The sequence below is a fragment of the Gymnodraco acuticeps genome, unplaced genomic scaffold (assembly GCF_902827175.1).
Source record: "Gymnodraco acuticeps unplaced genomic scaffold, fGymAcu1.1, whole genome shotgun sequence".
Lineage (NCBI taxonomy): Eukaryota > Metazoa > Chordata > Actinopteri > Perciformes > Bathydraconidae > Gymnodraco > Gymnodraco acuticeps.
The window spans coordinates 2374370-2394646 of NW_022989947.1; the positions used below are offsets into that span (position 1 = coordinate 2374370).

A 20277-nucleotide genomic window follows, 5' to 3' on the forward strand; every position below is an offset into this window, starting at 1 on the left:
AGAGGCCATCCTCTCAGTTATACTACTTTAAAAGCGATTACATTCTGGCTAAACTTTGTGTTGCTGCAGTTTTACAAGCCTGTCAGAAACCTTTAAGAAGAAATAGGTAAAGACCCCTATCGTTGTCCGTTCTGAGCTACTGTAGAAACATGGCGGTGCGACATAGTGTAATCAGTGGAATAGGGCCCTCCCCTATGTAAATATGAATGGCTTTGTCGTAGGAAACAAAAACACAACGATTCGTAGTTTCAGGTGATCGCACCATGGAATGCTCTTAACATCCCGATAGCAATGAATATCTTAAGTGCTTTGACAAAAAATCCATTAAAAAATGTCATCTGTGAAAGCCGTAGTACTGTAAAAAGCATGACGGCCCGGCTAAAGTAACTGGATGGCCTACCTGCCTGTCAGCCTTCCATCTATGCACAAACTTATCTCGTGCCCTCATTGGTCATGTGCGCGTACGTGTGTGTTGGAGGAGGGGCTCTGTAAGGAAGTGGCTAATTTGTTCTGGTTGTGTATTTTCAAATTCTAGCGCACTCGAGCTGGTTTCTCCAAAATTACCTACCCCACCTTTAAGTGCTACACAGTGGACCTTTCTGTCTGCATCCACACACCTTTTTAGTAGTTGCATTGCGACACAACATTTCACAAAAATGTTAAATATTTCTATCAAAATCTATGCTTGGTATTATTTATTTAACCTTTATTTAACCAGATAAAATCTCATTTTCAATGCTGACCTGGCCAAGAAGGCAGCAATGTTACACATAACACAAACATATGAAATACGGAGAACATAACTAAGAAAACAAAAGACGAAAAAGCAGTGACTACATTGTGCACATTAGGACAGTAAGAAAGGTGCACTACTTATTACTGCAAGAGCAGCTGGTGGTAAAGACTTCTGACAACTTCAATTTAAAACATGCTATTGGGACAAGTGCCCTCAGTTTGAGGCGTGATTGAAGGTCATTCCAAGACCAAGGACCATAATAAAAAAGACTCCTTTTTCCAGCCTCAGTCCGCACAGCAGGAACCTGGAACCGTATCCAGGCACGTAAGAGTCACAAACTGGGGCACATATGTAGAGTATAAAGGATGCGAGACCTCTGTTTGAGCCTCATGTGTAATATGTGAGCCGCTTTGAGACCAAGGATGACTTTCAAGGGCACCTGACACACACTGCTTTTATTCAACAAGATGATTCCTCCTGATTCTCAGTAACTAGACACACACCTGCATAGTATATAGAAGCCTGTGACCTAAGATTTTCAACGACATAATTACTCTGTAGCTATGTTAGTTTGACAATAAAGAACCTTGAACCTATATGGCACAAATGCAAACTTACACACAACATACTTGTTTTCTCTTTCTTGTTCTTACTTGACTGTGTGAACCCCTGCATGTTTATGTGTGCTGTCTGTCTCTGGTTTTCCATTTTTATCTGGCATTCATTTTTTTATGCTGTTCATTCTTACCGTCTGTTTATTCTCCTTTATCTTTGAGATAAAAGTACAAAGACATCATGTTTCTTTACCATCTTTGTATCCCTGTGCTCTGTCCTCATGTGCGTCTGTCACAGTGACACCTGTCTCTTGCATTTGCATCAAAGACTTTACAAAATCAAATCCAATACAATTGTAGATTGTCTTGAGTGTTAGCAGACTAGGAAGATTTCTCACTATATGTGCACATACTTGTACTGATGATTGGAGTAAACACAATACTTACAAATGGCTAGAAAACAGTGATGACTTAAAATAAGGTAACTAAAGCTATACATGCTCTGATACTGATGTTTCTGCAGGTCTCCCTTGAAAAAGAGATCATTGATCTCAATGGGATTTTACCTGGATAAATACAGGTTTTGAATTGAATACAAGCATTTTTTTCACATTTCAGCTTAAATTGGTTTAAACGTTGTCACTTCTCTGACTAATTTGTATACATAATGTCTTTCAATTCATATTGGTGCCACTGAAAAAGGCACTAGTATAACCATTACATATTTTCAATGTAACAATGTACTTCTTACGACCTACGATACCCCTCTGGATAAGACTAGCTGCACAAAGCAAATAGTACATCTGGATGGTGAGTGTCTGCTGCACCTGCTCCTACATGAGTAGAACTCTTAGAGCAGCAGCTTTTCCTTTTCAGCTTCGGTATCTACATTCAGCTAATCATTTCGCATAAGAGGTGATCAATTCAAGTTATTGTTCTCCGTGGTGTGCCTTTTGCACCTGCCTCTTCTTTCTCTGTACAGGTGCCTCAAAGGTGCTGAACAGGCCTGTAGCGGAGTATTCTGCCTTAGCAGCTGAACTCAAATTATGTGTATGTATGTATACATATATACATACAGCTCTGGGAAAAAATAAGGGACCACTGCAGCATTATCAGTTTCTCTGGTTTTACTATTTATAGGTATGTGTTTAAGTAAAATGTTGTAATTGTATTTTTTTAAACTACTGACAACATTTCTCTGTGTTGGATTTCAACAGACACTCGAATGGGATGGCTGCCATACATGTAGAGATTGAGATTTAAGAAGAAATTGGAGTGGTCTCTTAATTTTTTTATGAGCTGTATATATAATATTTAAGTGTTCATCTGCAGGAACAGATGGATAGCCATACGCATACATACATTTGCCAAGACATATATGCAAAGAATTTCAGACATCAGAGATGGGAGAAAGTTGTCTTTGATACTAGTGGAGGTTTCCAAAGGTTGAGCGCAAGGTCTCAGCACGACACTTGGTTGGTTTATTCTTTTTTTTCCAGCCGTGTGCTTTCCTGTGTACCAGCAGCACCATAGTGACGTGCTGTGGTCCAGCCAGTCCTTTCTCAGCCCACATACAGCAGAGAGCCACTTCACTTGCTCTGATGACGGAAATGTAATAAGCCTGGATCGTTTCATCCAGCAAAAGAGCGAGAAAAGACAGCACTGGGATGTCACTCGTGTGCATGCAGCTGCCCTCTTAAAACTCTCTTCTGCAATTTTATCGCATTTCAGTGCACTGCCCAGACAGCTGTCAAACGAATGACATGTTTTACATCCACCACAATTTGTACATTTTCATCAGCCTAAAATAGCTCATAAAGCCTTTATTTTTTTACTGGCCATTTCATTTCTGGCGTCTTCATTTCTTAGGGTTGATCCGATGTTGCATCAGAATGATTGCCATGGGATTCCTTATATGAGGAGGAAGAGAGTAACAAAAAAAGGGAGACATTGATGATACAGAGCAGGAATGGAAAGGTTGGTAAAGAGACATCTAGAGAGGCAGAGAGGAGGCAAGAGAGAGGAGAAGATTTGTGAGGAGGAGGCGGGGGGGCTGAGGGCCAGCAGAGTCAGAGATAAGAGGCTGCGAGAGTGATTGAAATAGGATTAGTGGAGACAGGCTCTGCATCCCCCGGCCACAGCATCACAGTGTTAAACCTGTGCTTCACAGGCACTGCCTCTGTCACATCAAAGCCTGCCTGGCAGAGAGGCGAAGGAGTCACCAGCAGGGTCGTTGTTCACACACACACACACACACACACACACACACACACACACACACACACACACACACACACACACACACACACACACACACACACACACACCACATACATGATGGGCTGATCACATTCACCATCCGTCTCCAATATGCCTCCATTACGGGCAGGAAGCCGGCTCCTTCACCCTTGCATCCACCTTTTGATTTGGCTGCAGTGTCTTTGTGGTGTCTGTGCATTTGGAGCACGGATCGGATGCATTGATGAGCCATCTTTAACATTTAATGAGGCAAGCAGTGATGAGTTGGCATTGGAAAGCTACTGTCTCCTGCTTCCCCAGAGTCCAAACTAAGTTTTAATGAGAACTTTCCCCCAATTTGTGCCAACATCACTGAGCTTTTTCACTGCTTCCCAGACTGAAAGTATATCACATTTTTCTGAAGCGGGGGACACACCTGTGTGCAAATAAACTAATATGCATACAGGGACAAAAAGAGTAGTTTGCTCAGTGGCTCGCATGTAGAGCTGGGCAATAAATGAATATGATATATATATATATCGTTATCTATGTGATCTGCTTTTCATATTATTGACATAAACCCATGGCTTTTCCAGTCGTTAACCACAGATTTTCTTTTACACTACCATTTGAGTGTTCTGGCTCATGTAAAATATTTAAAGGAGTTTCCTGATAGTTTAAATATTTTTTTTAAATATCCCCATTTATGCCATTGTTAATTCCCTTATGGTTACTGTATCCATAAATCATTTCTACAGCTTAACTAAATCTCTTTATTCATCTTTCTTGTGCTATAAAGGGTGCTATTTTGTTTCTCAAGTACAATCAAATACTGCAGATGCTCACCAGCTCTGCATGCGCTTCATCAAATGAGCGCTCACTGTTCCATATTCATCTCGTATACTTATTCTTGAGTATCTCAATATGATCAGATGTTGCACGTAAGTCCTGTTCTGCTGCACTCGATTATGATCCCTATAGCTGAAATGGCCTGTTTATCTGCTGAAAATAGACAATCCACTGATTGGTGAGTGCTGTCTCTCTCTCTGTGTGTGTGTGTGTGTGTGTGTGTGTGTGTGTGTGTGTGTGTGTGTGTGTGTGTGTGTGTGTGTGTGTGTGTGTGTGTGTGTGTGTGTGTGTGTGTGTGTGTGTGTGTGTGTGTGTGTGTGTGTGTGTGTGTGTGTGTGTGTGTGTGTGTGTGTGTGTGTGTGTTGCGCTGGTAGTTTTCCTCTCGGAGCTCATCAGTTCATATCCACCACCCACCCCACCGCAGCATGCAGTAAATAGAGTCTCCGCCACTCGTTGAGAAATGGCACAATTATCCCCTGCTGGTGAAATATGGGCCTGGATGCACCGCTGCTTCTTTGTGTGTGTGTGTGTGTGTGTGTGTGTGTGTGTGTGTGTGTGTGTGTGTGTGTGTGTGTGTGTGTTGTGTGTGTGTGTGTGTGTGTGTGTGTGTGTGTGTGTGTGTGTGTGTGTGTGTGTGTGTGTGTGTGTGTGTGTGTGTGTGTGTGTGTGTGTGTGTGTGTGTGTGTGTGTGTGTGTGTGTGTGTGTGTGTGTGTCATATTTTTGCAGCTTACTCATTGTGAGTGGTGTGTTCAACACACAGAGAACAGTTCTCACTTATGGATCTATACACATGTCATGCATGCATCGCATACACAAGTGTAAATGCACATGCAGGGTTGCAGCTGCTCACACAGATGCATGCAGTATATGCACACATGCAGATTGGCACTTACAGCGCTCCTCAGTGTGCACACAATGCAGAATGTTGCAGTTTTAGCTGAGACAAGCAGATAGAATAACTCACTGTCAGTCAGACTGTAAGGTCAATCTTTCAATTCAAAAAATGCATAGCAACCCACTGTGCATGAAGACATGGCAAAAAGGAAATATAATGCCTTTCAGTTCTCAGGAACTATACAGCACTGACATTAGCACATTAGGCTTTTGTGAACAATGTTCCCTTTGTGTTAGGTTCCACGTAGAAAATTGTTGTACTAACTTTATGTCATTTTGGTCATCAGACCTCCATCAGGCAAAACATATCAACTGTAAGCAAACAGCACATGAAATACCAAGCACCAATTATTACGCTGTTATTGACTGACCTACAGCTGTGATATGATTCCAAATGTTTTAATGTAAATATTCTTATTTTCATTATACATATTAGCCATGTTGTGTATTTTTGAGCAGATCTTTATTTGAATATTGCACCAATCCATATTGTTTAACGTATCAAATTCAAAATGTATTGTACAGACCAACCCAGCATTCATACAAAATAAGCTCAATAAGATCTATTAATTGTAAACAAACCCTTGTACTGAGCTACTCCAGCTATAAACAAGAATAATATGTATACAAATATCAAAAGACAATATTCTTACATTCAAAGGAATTCCTCCATATAAATCAAACGGATGTAAATACTATAGAAAATACAGTATTCAAGGAGTAAACAAATACGATATTGACTTAATTGTAAATTCCATACTTGCTGTCGGTTTTATTCATAATAAAATGAATGTAAACATGAATCTGTTCACTCTATGGGAGCTGATTAATAGTCGCTTCACTAGAAGAGACTGGTTTTCTCTATTTTACAGAAGGGAAATAAATTACTCAGACATTGATAGTTTGTACTGCATACTATTAAAACAGCTTTACTTTTTAAATTGTTCACTGTGCCTGTATGCTTTTAGACCTTTTCCAAATGTTCGGTGAGTCGCTCAAATGTCAGAAGGCTGCACATTCCTCTGAAGTCAGCCGTAGACATAATGTTATTAACCTCAAGTGATTGCTTGTTCCAATAACTTTTGACATTTGTGTGACTTTGCAAATTGCTAGTTGCAACTACATGGCAGAAATGACAATAATGGGACATCTACTTTTACCATGGGATGACAATTTTAGTGAACTGTGTCAAAACTGTATATCAAAAACACTCAATTTAATTTCTCTGTCTTACAGGTATGGAAAAATAGTGTCAACCAAGGCCATTCTGGACAAGAACACCAACCAGTGCAAAGGTAAGTCATTACTTGAGTGTCTTGTACACCCACCTTGTTTAAGTGCAGCAGCTATCACTCTTTAGTCTATGTCTTGTCACGGTTAACAGCACTACAAGCCGTAAATGTAGACATCAGCCGAGGAAGCCTTGTTCCGTAAATCAGTGATTTAGCGAGTAGCTGGCTTAACACTGCAGGAAGGCTCGGGGTAAACAACCTGCTCTGTGATGTCGCTGCCCTGCTTCAGAGGAGGATAAGCAGCCCCTCCCTGTCTCCTCTTCCATTTCCTGTTTTGTAATACAGTATGGAAGACAATCTTTTGCTGTGTTTCTGTACAAGGTCCATTAGTGTCTGCACAGTAAATGCAGCGATGACATTAGTGGCTCATTTTGAAGTTGTTTCTTGACTACACACATTTACATGCTTGAACATACGCACACACTCGAGAGCTAACAAGGTTGTCGGGATTTGATTAACTATTTGCTATCATTGTCACGCTCATTTTCGTGGCGTCTTGGCGTCTATCTTTACTTCAGCCAGCTGCCTCACACGGCTGTGAATACATCTCAAACATTTATTTTTCATACAATCAGTCGGTAATGATCAAAAAGAGCTTAGTCTATAGTAAAGAAAGAGAGAGAGATGGAGTGAATGGAGCGACGAGAGAAAAAAAGACTTGCCCCGAGGTGTCTGGCAGCACTGTTTAAGAGGTATTGAAGTTCCATCAATACTTTTAATTGCTTTTTGTGGTTTCCCGGGCTCTGAAGTGTGGCCTTCCAAGGTGAAGCTGCCTTCTTAACCCCGCTCCAATCCTGCAAGGCATGCTCAGGGTCAACATGTTGAGGGAAATAACCTCTGCCTGTTAGATGGGAGGGGGAAAACACGGCTTGATTATCTCGACAGGTCCTTTTTCTAAGTCCTACAGGCCATTAAAGACAAGACTGGATGCATGTTGGCTGGAAGGAGGCATCTACAGGTCCAGGACAAAGCACAGGGTGGATTAAAGAGGTGTTGGGGGGGAGAGGCTGTTTAAAAGAGAGAGAGAAAAGGTGAAACTCTTTCAATTTCTGAAAGAAATACTCTGGCAATGATCAAAGGTGTTTTACTCACTGTGAGTTATGCACAGCACACACACACAATCAGCTCAGCTTAGCACTATGTTGTGTGGGAGACAATGTTTCCCATAAGTCATCCTCCTGGAATGCAGCGCTGCAGAGATGCCAAAAGGCAAATATAAGCAGACGTATTTTATGAGTGGAAAGGCTGGTCCCACTGAGAGAGAGAAAGAGAGAGAGGGAGATGGACAGAGGGGAAGTGAGAGTGTGAGGAGAAGGACTTAGTAACCTTGAAGAGAACATTACATGTATTTTATGTTTGAAAGACAAGTTAAGGAGAAGAGAAGCAGCACAATAACATCATTTCTGCTGCTACCACTCGGCATCCGTATCCAACTATCTCTCGAGAGGTGAGCCGTTATCAAAGCATAAATGAGCCAAGCAGGTGTATGGAAGCCTGATGGGCTGGCGTGCGTCTGCACCCCCCGTGATCGCCCTGATCTAGTCACGCATTGTTTCCTGTCATCTGACCCCCCGACCCTGACACTTGTTTAAATGTCAAAGCAGCAGCTTATCACTGCTTTGCCGCCATCACACGGCGAGCATCGCTCTATTCTCCAGCTCCACCTCCTCTCCCCCCCCTCCTGTTATTTGTGTTTAGTTCAGCTCAGTGAGCGCACGGCAAAAAACAACGTGAGAAAAATGACAGAGTAGAGGTCAGGACCGGTCATTTCTGCCAGGGAGAAAGATTGACAATCAGACTGGGGAAATCCATCAGAGGGGAACAGAGATTAAACCTGCTGACTAATTTATTTACCCTGATGTCCCCTCGGTTTCATTTTAATGATACAACACTTTATATAAAGTAAAGACTCTTCTCATGGTGGAAATATGATGTGTTGGTAAAATACATCCTTGAATTAGATTACCGGTAGGATTTATTCTGCCGATAAGGTCATTTAAAATTCACGACAAATCTACCGGATGGTAAGCATTTTCATATAATATGGGCATAGATATGTCTCATAATTACTTGTGTGAACATAAAAATAATTTGTGTGTAAATATGTGATTTGTAAATGTAAAACAACATCCACAAATGCATTTAAAAGATTAGCAAACTCACAAATACATTTGCAAGTGTAAAACGGATCTGCAAATACGCTAAATATGTTCACAAATAAAAAAAGATCTGTGAATATCTCTTTAACATTTACACCTTTCGATCAGGCATTTGTGAATCCATTTTGTATTTGTGGACCAAAAATGCGCTTGCGGATCTCAAATCTCTGTTCACGGATCTCAAATCTCTGTTCGCGGATCGTCTTTTTACACACACGGAATTTTGAGACATATTTTCCGCCGGTCTCGGCTAAAATCTACTCGTGTCACTCGGTTATTTTCGGATACCACGTGATGGCCTGCTGATGACGACATTTCCGCATGATTTCAAAGTAAGAGCATGATGGTTTGTTTAATGCTCTCTTTTTGTATTATAATGAACAGCGGAACGTTAGATGCATTCTTCATCACCATCACCATCATCATCATGTTATAGTGATACAGTTCGTTTGTGTTATTGGTTCAATATAGCATATATCGAGCACTTTCGTTGATGTTGAAGTGCCGGCTATACGCCACTTTCGGGTCCCGGGGGAGCAGCTGGCAGCGAAGCAGCCCAGATAAAACTCTTTCTTCATTGTTTGTTGTGTATTCAGTCAAGCGGGTCGAAGTTACAAAGCACTTCACATCTTATTAATCGGCCTAATTGTACCTTACCAGTGCAGTAATAAAGTAATCTGTAGAAAAGCACCGTATTTAGGTCAGGGTTATGGTGATAAAGAATGCATCTAACGTTCCGCTGTTCATTATAATACAAAAACAGAGCATTAAACAAACCATCATGCTCTTACTTTGAAATCATGCTGAAATGTCGTCATCAGCAGGCCATCACGTGGTTTCCGAAAATAACCGAGTGACACGAGTAGATTTTAGCCGAGAGCGGCGGGAAATATGTCTCAAAATTCCGTGTGTGTAAAAAGACGATCCGCGAACAGAGATTTGAGATCCGTGAACAGAGATTTGAGATCCGCAAGCGCATTTTTGGTCCACAAATACAATATGGATTCACAAATGCCTGATCGAAAGGTGTAAATGTTAAAGAGATATTCACAGATCTTTTTTTTATTTGTGAACATATTTAGCGTATTTGCAGATCCGTTTTACACTTGCAAATGTATTTGTGAGTTTGCAAATCTTTTAAATGCATTTGTGGATGTTGTTTTACATTTACAAATCACATATTTACACACAAATTATTTTTATGTTCACACAAATAATTATGAGACATATCTATGCCCATAATATAATTACATAGAACAGAACAGCCCCCTTATTCATTTGAATATGTCCATTGTGGGGACACAGTGGGTTCACAAATACATGGCAAAACGATGCAAAGTTGTCCTGCAAAAAAAAATTCACTTGCAACATGATGTCAGCTGACCAGGTGCCTTATCAGCCAATCTGACATAGCTGGCAGATTTATTTGTAAATGGTGAACTACCTGGCAAGTGCCAGAATTGTCAAATTATTTCTTATAGTATTATCAATTAAAGAAAAATGTAGTGTATATTTCTCATCTATTTAAAGATAGTTGTTAAGGTTTTTTAGACCACATCCCATAAAGAATGTGTTTATGTTACAAAATCAATCTGGTTCAGCATGGAGCAGTAAGCTGTACAAGTACTAGATGGCGTCTTAGCCTACAGTACAAATAACACTGTATGTGGCTACTGTAGGGATGTAAATGAACATATTCATTTACACTTGCATTCCCTCTGTACCGTACCAATACACTTTATCTAGAAATCCTTAATGCTTTAAAAGGAAAATGTTTGTTGTGGTGTACTACCTTTTTATATCAGAGGTGTTTTATTTGCTGTGTCGATCAAAGACCTCTGAAAAGACAGAATTGATTGAAAATGAGAAGGATGATAGAAAGCTGGATCACTGTGGATATGCGAGTGGGAGTGTAGGCTCCCTGATGTGGAAAAGCAGAAACACAGTGATGACGCTTATTCCTGTACTTAGAGGTCAGGTGTTGGAGAAATGCGTATTTTATTGTGCATGTTAAACAAAACAAAAACACAGGTATGGCGCCTACGCACAAACGCAGACACAATCACTTTCACTGCCATACTTCTATCTACACTATTCAATGCACGAGTGCTGCAAAGCCCTGTTTGAAGTACCACATCACAAAAACTACACACCAAGACCATGTAATACACCTCTCCCACGCACTCCAACACAAAGGGCACACACACTAATCGTACCCCCGCACACACTCCTCATCCATCTGCCTGAGGTGTGTGAGGCTCTGGCTGCAGCAGTGGCCATACAACAGATCTATCAATCCTCTTCCTAACATCACAGCATGTGTGCCTGCCTGTCTGCCTTTTCTGGCTGCTCTCCTCCACCTCCGCACCACGCAGGCCTTTCAATGAGCCTCTCCATCTTGCCAGCGCTAACTCACTCCTTCGCTCCCTACCTTACTCTATGACACACTCATACAGCCTTCCAGCTACACACACACTCTTTGTGCTCTTGCAAGGGCACAAAAACAGTCACATACAAACTGCATGCCGATAAATACTGAAAAATGCTTTGGAAGTTCAGAGAGAATTGAACAGGAAGTTGTGAGAGGGCTTTAGGACTGTCGAGCTCTGTTGGTAAGAGGAGGCTCTTCATCTCTTTCTTTTGCTCTCATGCTCCTCCGCACTCTCACACCGCTTCTCTTTCCCTTTTTCTCACTCGATCTCATCTACTATCTATATATCTGTCTGTGGACTTTCACATTTACCGCAAAAATACAGCAGAGAGTTGGGGTCTGCATCACAGTCACAGTGAGGGATTGAGAATGGCAGAGAAAGGGAATAGATTGCAGAAACCCAAAAGCGCTCATTTGCCATCCGTGCCCACAAAGGCCTCTTAAAAGGCAGCGGCTGCATTTGAAATAAAGCAGGGCTGACCGAATGGAGACATTTTATTTGTTCCTGCCAGAGCCCGAAGGCAGAGGAAATGACCTCAGCCCTTTAAAGGACCTCCGTTTCCTCCTCCACCGCTGGGAGATAAGGCTGCGTTGAGATTCACCGGCCTGACTGGCGCTCTGCCGCGCCGGACCACCGCTCTGACTGCTGGGGGATGGATGAGATGAGAAGATAGTCTCTGGTGGCTTTGTGTTTATTGTTGCTTATTTCTTTGCACTGTAACTTTCCATCCATTTTGTATGAGGATGTTAAGAAACTCACAAGTGCATTACATAAACTCGCATCTTGAAAGAATTACGGTCTCTTTTAATCACGTGGGTGACTTGATGTAAAACAGGCTCACTTCCTGTTTTGTCCCAACAAATTCGAATCATGTTTGAAGTACTACAAACATTTTATTGTTACAATTAAAGCAATGTATATTTTTGATTGAATACCCATCTGGGGGAAATTAATAGCTCCAATGAATTTGCTGCAATGTCCTTGCAACATGTTCTTGAAATGTGATACTCCTTGCCTTTTGTATACTGAATACATTTTGCATAGCTGGGCTGCATATGTATCCTCTGTGTGGTGCAATTTAAAAGCCTGTCAGGAGCTTGACCAATGCAATCTGAAGCAGCCCATGCCCTTACCACAAGATCAGCCTAATGGAGAAATATAGGCAATGTTAGATTGTATAAAAACGGATGTATTGCTGCATCAGTGCCTGAGAGTATTGCATGACTTCTAGCATAAGGGCTAAGGATGAATGAGGTGACGCTCTCCAAATAGGCCTGTTTGTCATTGTCATGTGCGTGTGTATCTGTGTATTTGAGTTGGGATGGATGGGGGGGAGGGGAGAGAGCAGAGAGTGCTTTCTGCATCCGTTATTGGTTTCTCATTAGAGGGCTGAGATATAAACATTTGTCTATGTTGTACACGGTGCTGGCGCAATTAAGGATTCTCTTTGCCGTCCCCTCTGCCCTTTGAAAGTGAATTATGTGCAGATGAGAATCTCAACTGAAATGTGGCCAACAGCGGACCTTTTCCAAATGCCTCATTCCCCTAAAAGCCATTCCAGAAAGAGGCGAGATCATCTGGAGGCGCGAGGGAGAGAAAGTGTGTGCCGTTTCCTGCTTGCATTGCGTATTAATGACTCTAATTAGCAATAGCTGAGGGATAATCACATTGATTTGGACAGATTCAGCATGCAGAACCTCATTGGATAACACCCACAGCCTTTGTCAGCACACCCCCAATCACATGCACACAAGAATCCCTCTTCTCTACTTTACCTCCCCCCTCGCCTCCCCTGCCCCTCTTTTCTCCATTCCACTAAGTTCCATGTTGGCCATTCCCCAAGTAGGCATCTGATTGGCCAAGTATGTCGTAAATAGAAGCAGCGAGGCCATCAGCGCTGCATTCCTTGAGCTCTGACCTTTTGTACCCCTTCCACTTCCTGTGCTGTTTTTGCATGCAGTGTGGTCGTCATCTGTATATGTGTGTATATTTGTAATGATCTGGTGTGTGTGTGCGTTGGAGGTCATGGAGAGGTGAAACCCAGAGACCACAGAATCACAAAGCTAAAATAGAACAAGGTTTCCCATGAGCTTTTTGTTGCACTCAGATTCATTGCTAATTTAAGAGATTGGTTAATTTCTGAAGTTTGTTTGTAGCCTTTATTTAACCAGGTGAAGCCCCTTGAGATAAAAAGATCTCTTTTTCAAGGGTGACCTGCAGAAGTGTTATTGTAGACTGTCTGTCTTCTGGATCTGAACAAAGAAACATCTGCAATGAACTTCAACAAAGTACAAACAGACTCTTTGGAATATCTGTTGCAGATGTTTGTCACCACAGTGGCTTTCTTCTCTTGTCATTGGCTCAATCACATCCCAAATCTCCCTTCCTTGTCTTGTTTGTTGACAAATGCATCAGAGGCCACTGGTGGAAGGTGAAGGGGCGTTCCTCCAGTCATCTCTTATCCTTGTGGAGGGCAGGGGAACCAAGGCGAGAGATACGGCCATCCACCGACCTGCCAAGACCCTGGCCCTCTGCACACATCCCCTGACTAATGATCTTACCCTTGATTATTTAAGGAAGGCATAAATCATAACTGCAATGAAGAGGAAGGCTAGCTGGGGGCGGCCAGGCCGTTCCTCATGAATGACTAACACATGCAAGTGAAACGAAATACGCCGCATAGTTCTTTAGGGGAATGGGACGCTTTGTCTTTGTCCAGATTTAAATCCTTGTCCCTACCTGGAGATTTTCTCCATGTGTTGAGGGTGCTTGGTTTCCATCGATCCAGCATTGTTCAAATATTTAGCCTTGCCTCGATGGTGGCGCCTTCGGGACTAGAACCTGACATGATTACATTACTTATTACAATCTGCCGCTCAAATGGGGACGACATGGTGGGCCAAAAGATGGCCCCCTGCATGAATACCAAATGTATGCATGTTAAGTTGGAATGATGGAAGTGGAGGTATTTATAGATACTCTATAGGTGAAGGGAAAAATAAGTTTGAAAGGACTGCACCTGCTCTTTGTGTAAAGGTCTTTATACAGTATGGCTTGTGGCTTTTGCACATCAACAGGTGCCATAATGAGAAGAATGTGCGTCCGCATGTCTGTGTGTGTGTTCTCTTTAAGGTATCTGTGTGGGGATTCTGTAAAGCCACTTAGTGTTTTTGCCACGGGTCTCGTTTTAACAACCTCTTGACAAGTAATTAACACCCTTTTCAAACCTTTTATGAGGGCTCTTCACACGTTGTACCAAACACGTCGGGTTTTGCTATTAAGCTAGCACGCTGATGGAGCTACGAGCGAAGTGAGCAGTGATTTCATATACAGATCTGAATGAAGGCCATCTCTCTGCAGGTGAAGTGTTTTTTAGTGTTTTTATGTTCTGCTACTTTAAATCATTGAATGTGAACAATGAGTAGATACTTTTTAAATGTGTAAATGCCATTTTTTAATGCCTCTTTTGATGTCTTTGAGCTAAATCTTGGTCTTCTGAAACCAGAATCAATCTTTCAAGTTATCCTTTTTAACATCACAATGTGGATTTCAACATAACTGCACTAACCTCTTTTAACACACTCACATTTTAAATAGTGCCTCAGCTGTCATGCTGAATTTATAGCTGAAAGCCATATGGTGCTGTGCTAAAACTAATGAGTGTGAATAGATATGAATTAATTAAAGAACAAAGTAAAGAAGGAAGAAAAGCAAGAAAAATGATGAGTAAAACGAAGGATAAAAATGCTGAGATGGAGAGGAAATCATTATTGTGAATGTTGAAATTGTTAATATTCTACCTGTGACAATTTCAATATAACATAGTATTTCACATTTTACCCACGCTCCAGTGTTACCAGAATAGCTCCATAGTGGGATTTGGTAGTCAATATAATATTAGTTTTAGTGGTAAGAATTACAGAAAAGGAGCAAATGTGTTGCTAGCATCAGGGTTGCATGAATTTTAAGCGTCCAATCTTTTTGCAACTATGCATCAATCCTCTGCGTGCGATCGCTGCAGTGCACAGCTCCTCTGTAACATTTGCACAGATATTGGATGAGGAATTCGATTTCTCCACCTCCTGCTCAGTTTGTCTTGGGCACAATGAGCTGCCAGTGGCCCTTCTTGGCCCCAAGCCCTGGCTCTTTGCCCTCTGCAGATCCCGACTGCAGCTCTCTGACAAGGACACTCCTACACCTGCGAGAGAAGATGACAAGAAATACAATACGGCCAATAGGCTGGCTGCCTCAGCTCGAGACGAATGTCTTTGCTATAAATCCATGTTGCAGGGTTGATAAGTTAATTGCCTGTACCACTATCTCCTCGCCTGTGTCTAATATGCTTAGGACAGACCTCTCTGAGAGTTATTTTACAACTAATGGGGAGTGTCTCCTAGCAGCCAGGTTAGTTACACTGGACGAGTAAATGAGGGATCTGTATTTCCTTCATAAGAGCTGCAGTATGTGCTTGTCATGTGTTTCTGCTAATTTGACCTCATCATACAGTAGTGTCTTCTCTCAAGGATCATATGTGTTAATGCTATGAGCTGTTGCATCTGTTTGTAGATGGACATAGAGCGGTTTTATTTTATAGGAAGTTAGACGTACAGTAGATGAGGTTGTAGTTTCACTGGGTTGCCATTTGACTTGTCACTTCTCTGTGGTGTTAATGCTGTGACGGCAGTGATGTGGTCAGAAGGCTCTTGTACAACCTAACATTTATTACAATTTAGTTAGGTATTACAAAAAAACCTTGCAGATGTTTCTCTGCGGGATCTTTCGAGTGACGGATAGATTTATGATTCTCCCGTTTACCCTCATATGCACATGCACAAATAAGATAGTTGAAGGTCACGCACAAGCAATCATACACACCCATTTTACACACACACAGGCATGCATTGACTCACACAGCACTGCATGGTTTAGTGGAGTGAAGCCACACCATGTATCATCAGTCAGCTGCTGGTGGAGGACAGAGGAATGCAGTCCCACTGAGGATGCTCTCCTCTGGGTTTGGAGTGTGACCAAGGCGGTCTTGACTTGGCTGCAGTTAGTCATGGATGCCATCTCACTATTTAAAAACCCCCCTTAATGTTAACATAGCTCACCGCAGCCTCCCACACCCACCCTCTCTGCAGGGCAGGAGGCCAGGTCAAACCTCCAAATTGACCAAAGACATCCATAAATGTGCAAGAAATAAACAAAAAATACACAACAGCTCCTTGTCATCCTTGTCTTTAGGTTGTTGTTTTTTTGGATTCTGTGAGGACATGTTACAAACTAAGCTTTTTTTTTTTTTTTACTATTTATGTGTTCATATTATCCATTTCAGTAAATGGAGAAAATGACTCCAATATTCCAGGGCCCCTAGGTGACTGGATCACATTGTTTTAGTCCAATTAAACACAACGATCTTCAATCAATATATAAAAGAGAGGAAACGGCGCTTTAGGATATACTACTGTAGTTCTGAAACAATAAATTGATTGATGCAATATAAAATAACAACCATTTTATTTATCATGTAATTGTTTTATGTATTTATCACAGGGGAAACAATATCATATTTGCTGGTACAAGTTTGAGAATGTAAAAATGCTTTTTCCTCTCCGTAAATTAAATGTAAACCTAAAATCTTTGGCTTTTGTTCTGTCGATTTTTACAAACAAATCAATTCCAATCACCCTGTGCTCTTAAAACCTTTGTTTCTGACTGTTTTAGGACGTAATTCTCATAAAATTATCCACAAATGAATTTTAAGCTACAGCCCTAGGCTTAACATTAAAGAAGTAGCTGTGAATATTTGTCTTTCTTTTTCCTTGAAACACACACAGTAAGTTTGTTCGCAACACATTTATCAGATAATGTACTACTGTATGTATGCACAAATGTATTCCTTGACCAAGGATGTCAGCAGATACCATAGTACATGCAGTATAAGTTTAAACATACAAATAATTACAAATATGTTTTTTTTACACACATCTTTAGTCGTAAGGCAGGACGAGGTCAGAACAACACGTACTGTGGGAGGGAACATGCTGCAGTTGTATGGCTGTACCATGAATCATAAGAATTATATTACAGGCATTGTTATGCATATTTGTCCATGGTGTGACGCATCTATATCCCCCATTAACCATAATTACTTTTATACATGCAAAGTATGAATTATTAACATACGTGTAATCGCAATGATTAATCACCCATGTGCAACAGCAGCTTCAGACCTCCTCTTGATGACTCACAAGGACGTAAACAATTACACTGTTTGCCCCGTCCTCCATTGTAATGCTCCGTGACTTGTCGTTGATTCATTATTCATACTTAAGGCATTATTATTACATTGTATGCTGTGCAAAATGGGATCATTAGCGCCGAATATTAGAATGTGAAAAATTTAAAATATTGGGGGGAAACGGTGGTGGATATAGTGGGTAGGAAACCCCAAACAATCCAGACTATTAGCAGATAAAGAATGGTAATTTCCCTAGAAGTAATTAGGATTAGCATAATTTGACGGCGCATGAATGATGCATGGTTGATTGATACGTCGATGCACGTACTGTAATGAGTCCCTTATCTCCACTCTTCACTGAATACTTTTGTGTAGAGCGTAGCCCGAGGTGGCATCTACTGTAGTTCTACACCTCTGAAGGGAACATCCTGCATCACACACACACAATCATACAAACCAGTCAATGGGGCTTCAGGAGAGTAGAAGCAGAGGTAGCATAGCATCATCCTGTACAGTAGTAACTGATTGAAGATTGTCCTTTTATCTTGACAGGCTCCATGTTATAGCCAGACCAGGAAATATGATATGGCAGCTCATGTTCTCTTTATCCCTCTCGTGTGTGTGTGTGTGTGTGTGTGTGTGTGTGTGTGTGTGTGTGTGTGTGTGTGTGTGTGTGTGTGTGTGGTGTGTGTGTGTGTGTGTGTGTGTGTGTGTGTGTGTGTGTGTCGTGTGTGTGTGTGTGTGTGTGTGTGGTGTGTGTGTGGTGTGTGTGTGTGTGTGTGTGTGTGTGTGTGTGTGTGTGTGTGTGTGTGTGTGTGTGTACATTAGTGTGCAGCTACACAGTATTATCAGCAACTGCGTGTGCAGTCAGTCACTTTGAGCTACTTTTAAGTGACGGCTATCGATTGGATGTTGGTGTTGTTGCAGAGGCTTCAAAGCAACACCTTGCCCTCTGCATCCCACTTGAGATGGTAACTCTAGAGTACCTGCTTTGTAAGAGGACAGCGTGTACTTCAGAAACACAGTCTCCTGTGTGTAGTTGTGTGTATGTATTGTTTAAAAGGGTGAGATGCGATGTTGTCTCGACCCTGTTACTTCTACAAAACAAAATAAATGTTTTCTTCTGCAGAATTTCTAACCAACATGAAAACTATAATTATAAAAAAATGTTCTCACTCTCACCACAGATAGTATTCAGATATGCTTACTTGGCCAGGTAGTATTATCTTTATTTATACAATAACACCAAATAAGTGTCTCTCCTAAGAAGAATTGCCAAATCCAATCCAATCTAACTTTATATATATATAGCCCATTTAAAAACAACAGAGTTGACCAAAGTGCTGTACATCAATACATATATAAAAAAGCAGCATAAATACATTTAGACAAAACTGACTCTATTCCTGGCCATTTACATAAAAAAAGAAAAAGTGCAATATGTACCATCATTATCAAAAGCTTTCATATCTCATACAAATATTCTGACTTTCCAATAACCTCCACAAGCATTCTGCCTGATCAGCACATACACACTCACGCTGTCTCCTTGTCCCTTGGTTATTTCTTTCCCAACAAAACAAGCCTTTAACAGTTTTACCCTTTGGCTATAGATCAGCATCAACATTATAGGATCATTATGCATGTATCGGCTCTAATAACTGCACAGGGGAGGAGCCAACTGGATCTGTTCTGCAGGCAGCTGACAATTTCCAATGCAGTCTGCTGAGCCCAAATAGCCCCCTTCCTCTCTCAGCATTTCCTTCTTATATTTGCCCTTTCTCCCGCTCTCTTCCTCTCTGCCACCCCCTCTACTCTTTCTCCATTCAGAGCTGTCTGAATATAGGTCAGCATACTCTAAAATCCTTATCCTTTTGAAAGTTTTATGAGTGCACTCCAGGTGGGAGCGGGGTGAATATTACATTTGTAATTTGGAGTCCCAGGTATCTACCATTAGAATATTCTGATTATTAAAGAGAAGCAGCCATTGCTCAGAGGGACTTGGTAAAAATCTCTATGGTTCTCTTAATGTGCTTTTAATATGTTCTTAAATCTAAAGATAATGCTTTAGCTGTCTTAATTGTGTTTAAAAAGGGTTAGATTACCCACATTCTAAAAAAGCATTTACCTCTGGTGGTAAATAGCCAAGCAGGGAGTTTTCTTTTATACATTTTGGAAAGATCCATCTCTGAGTTGTCTACTTCCATCTCAGAGCAGCTCAGGAAAATGGAATTTTGTTTGTGGCTCACTTTAAAACGGTCTTGAAAGATTCAACAGCAAAGTGTCTTCCCAAAAACAGTAGGCCTGTCCAACTCCGCCTGTGAACAGAGGAGTGAAGAAATAAAGAGTCCTGGATATAAAATGAGTTCTCTAAAAGGTGCCACTTAGCATTAAAACATGGTGTGAATCATATGCTATAGGCTTCACCATCCCAGCCTAACTATAACCTATGGGAGGTTCTGGAGGAAAGGGGTACAGGAAATGAGATGACAGCATCTTCAAACCTAACTGTACTTGTCTGCTACCGTCAGAAATTGGCTCAAAGAGGAGTTTATGGAAAATAACAGCAATGTTTTTTAATATATTTAATATAAGGCAATTGTTTAGTAAAGCTTAACATTTGGCCTTACTCAAGTGTTCTAGAACATTTTTTAAGACAACACCAAATAAAATCTTTGCATATGGATTGTCCTTTACACAGCACTCCAGCATCATATCAATTATTAAATAAATACAATTAATTTAGCTTTTTACCTTCGGTAGAGTTCCACCAACTTAACATTAACTACCAAGGCATATTAAAGTGTATGCAGTAGTTCTGGAGGCCCCACATCTTACAAATACAATTGATGTTGGTAGTTTGTCACCAACCTGTAGTCTC

At 41.1% G+C, this 20277-nt stretch overlaps 1 protein-coding gene across 9 annotated transcripts in view; it reads left to right on the forward strand.

Moving 5' to 3' along the window:
• The window catches only part of rbms3 (RNA binding motif, single stranded interacting protein), a 286571-nt gene that overhangs the window by 134298 nt on the left and 131996 nt on the right, over positions 1-20277 (forward strand). For all 9 annotated transcript variants that reach the window (XM_034210322.1, XM_034210321.1, XM_034210326.1 and 6 more), the window contains one exon: positions 6509-6567. In XM_034210322.1, coding sequence (XP_034066213.1) covers positions 6509-6567 — 59 coding nt within the window. The remainder of the gene's footprint in view (positions 1-6508; positions 6568-20277) is intronic.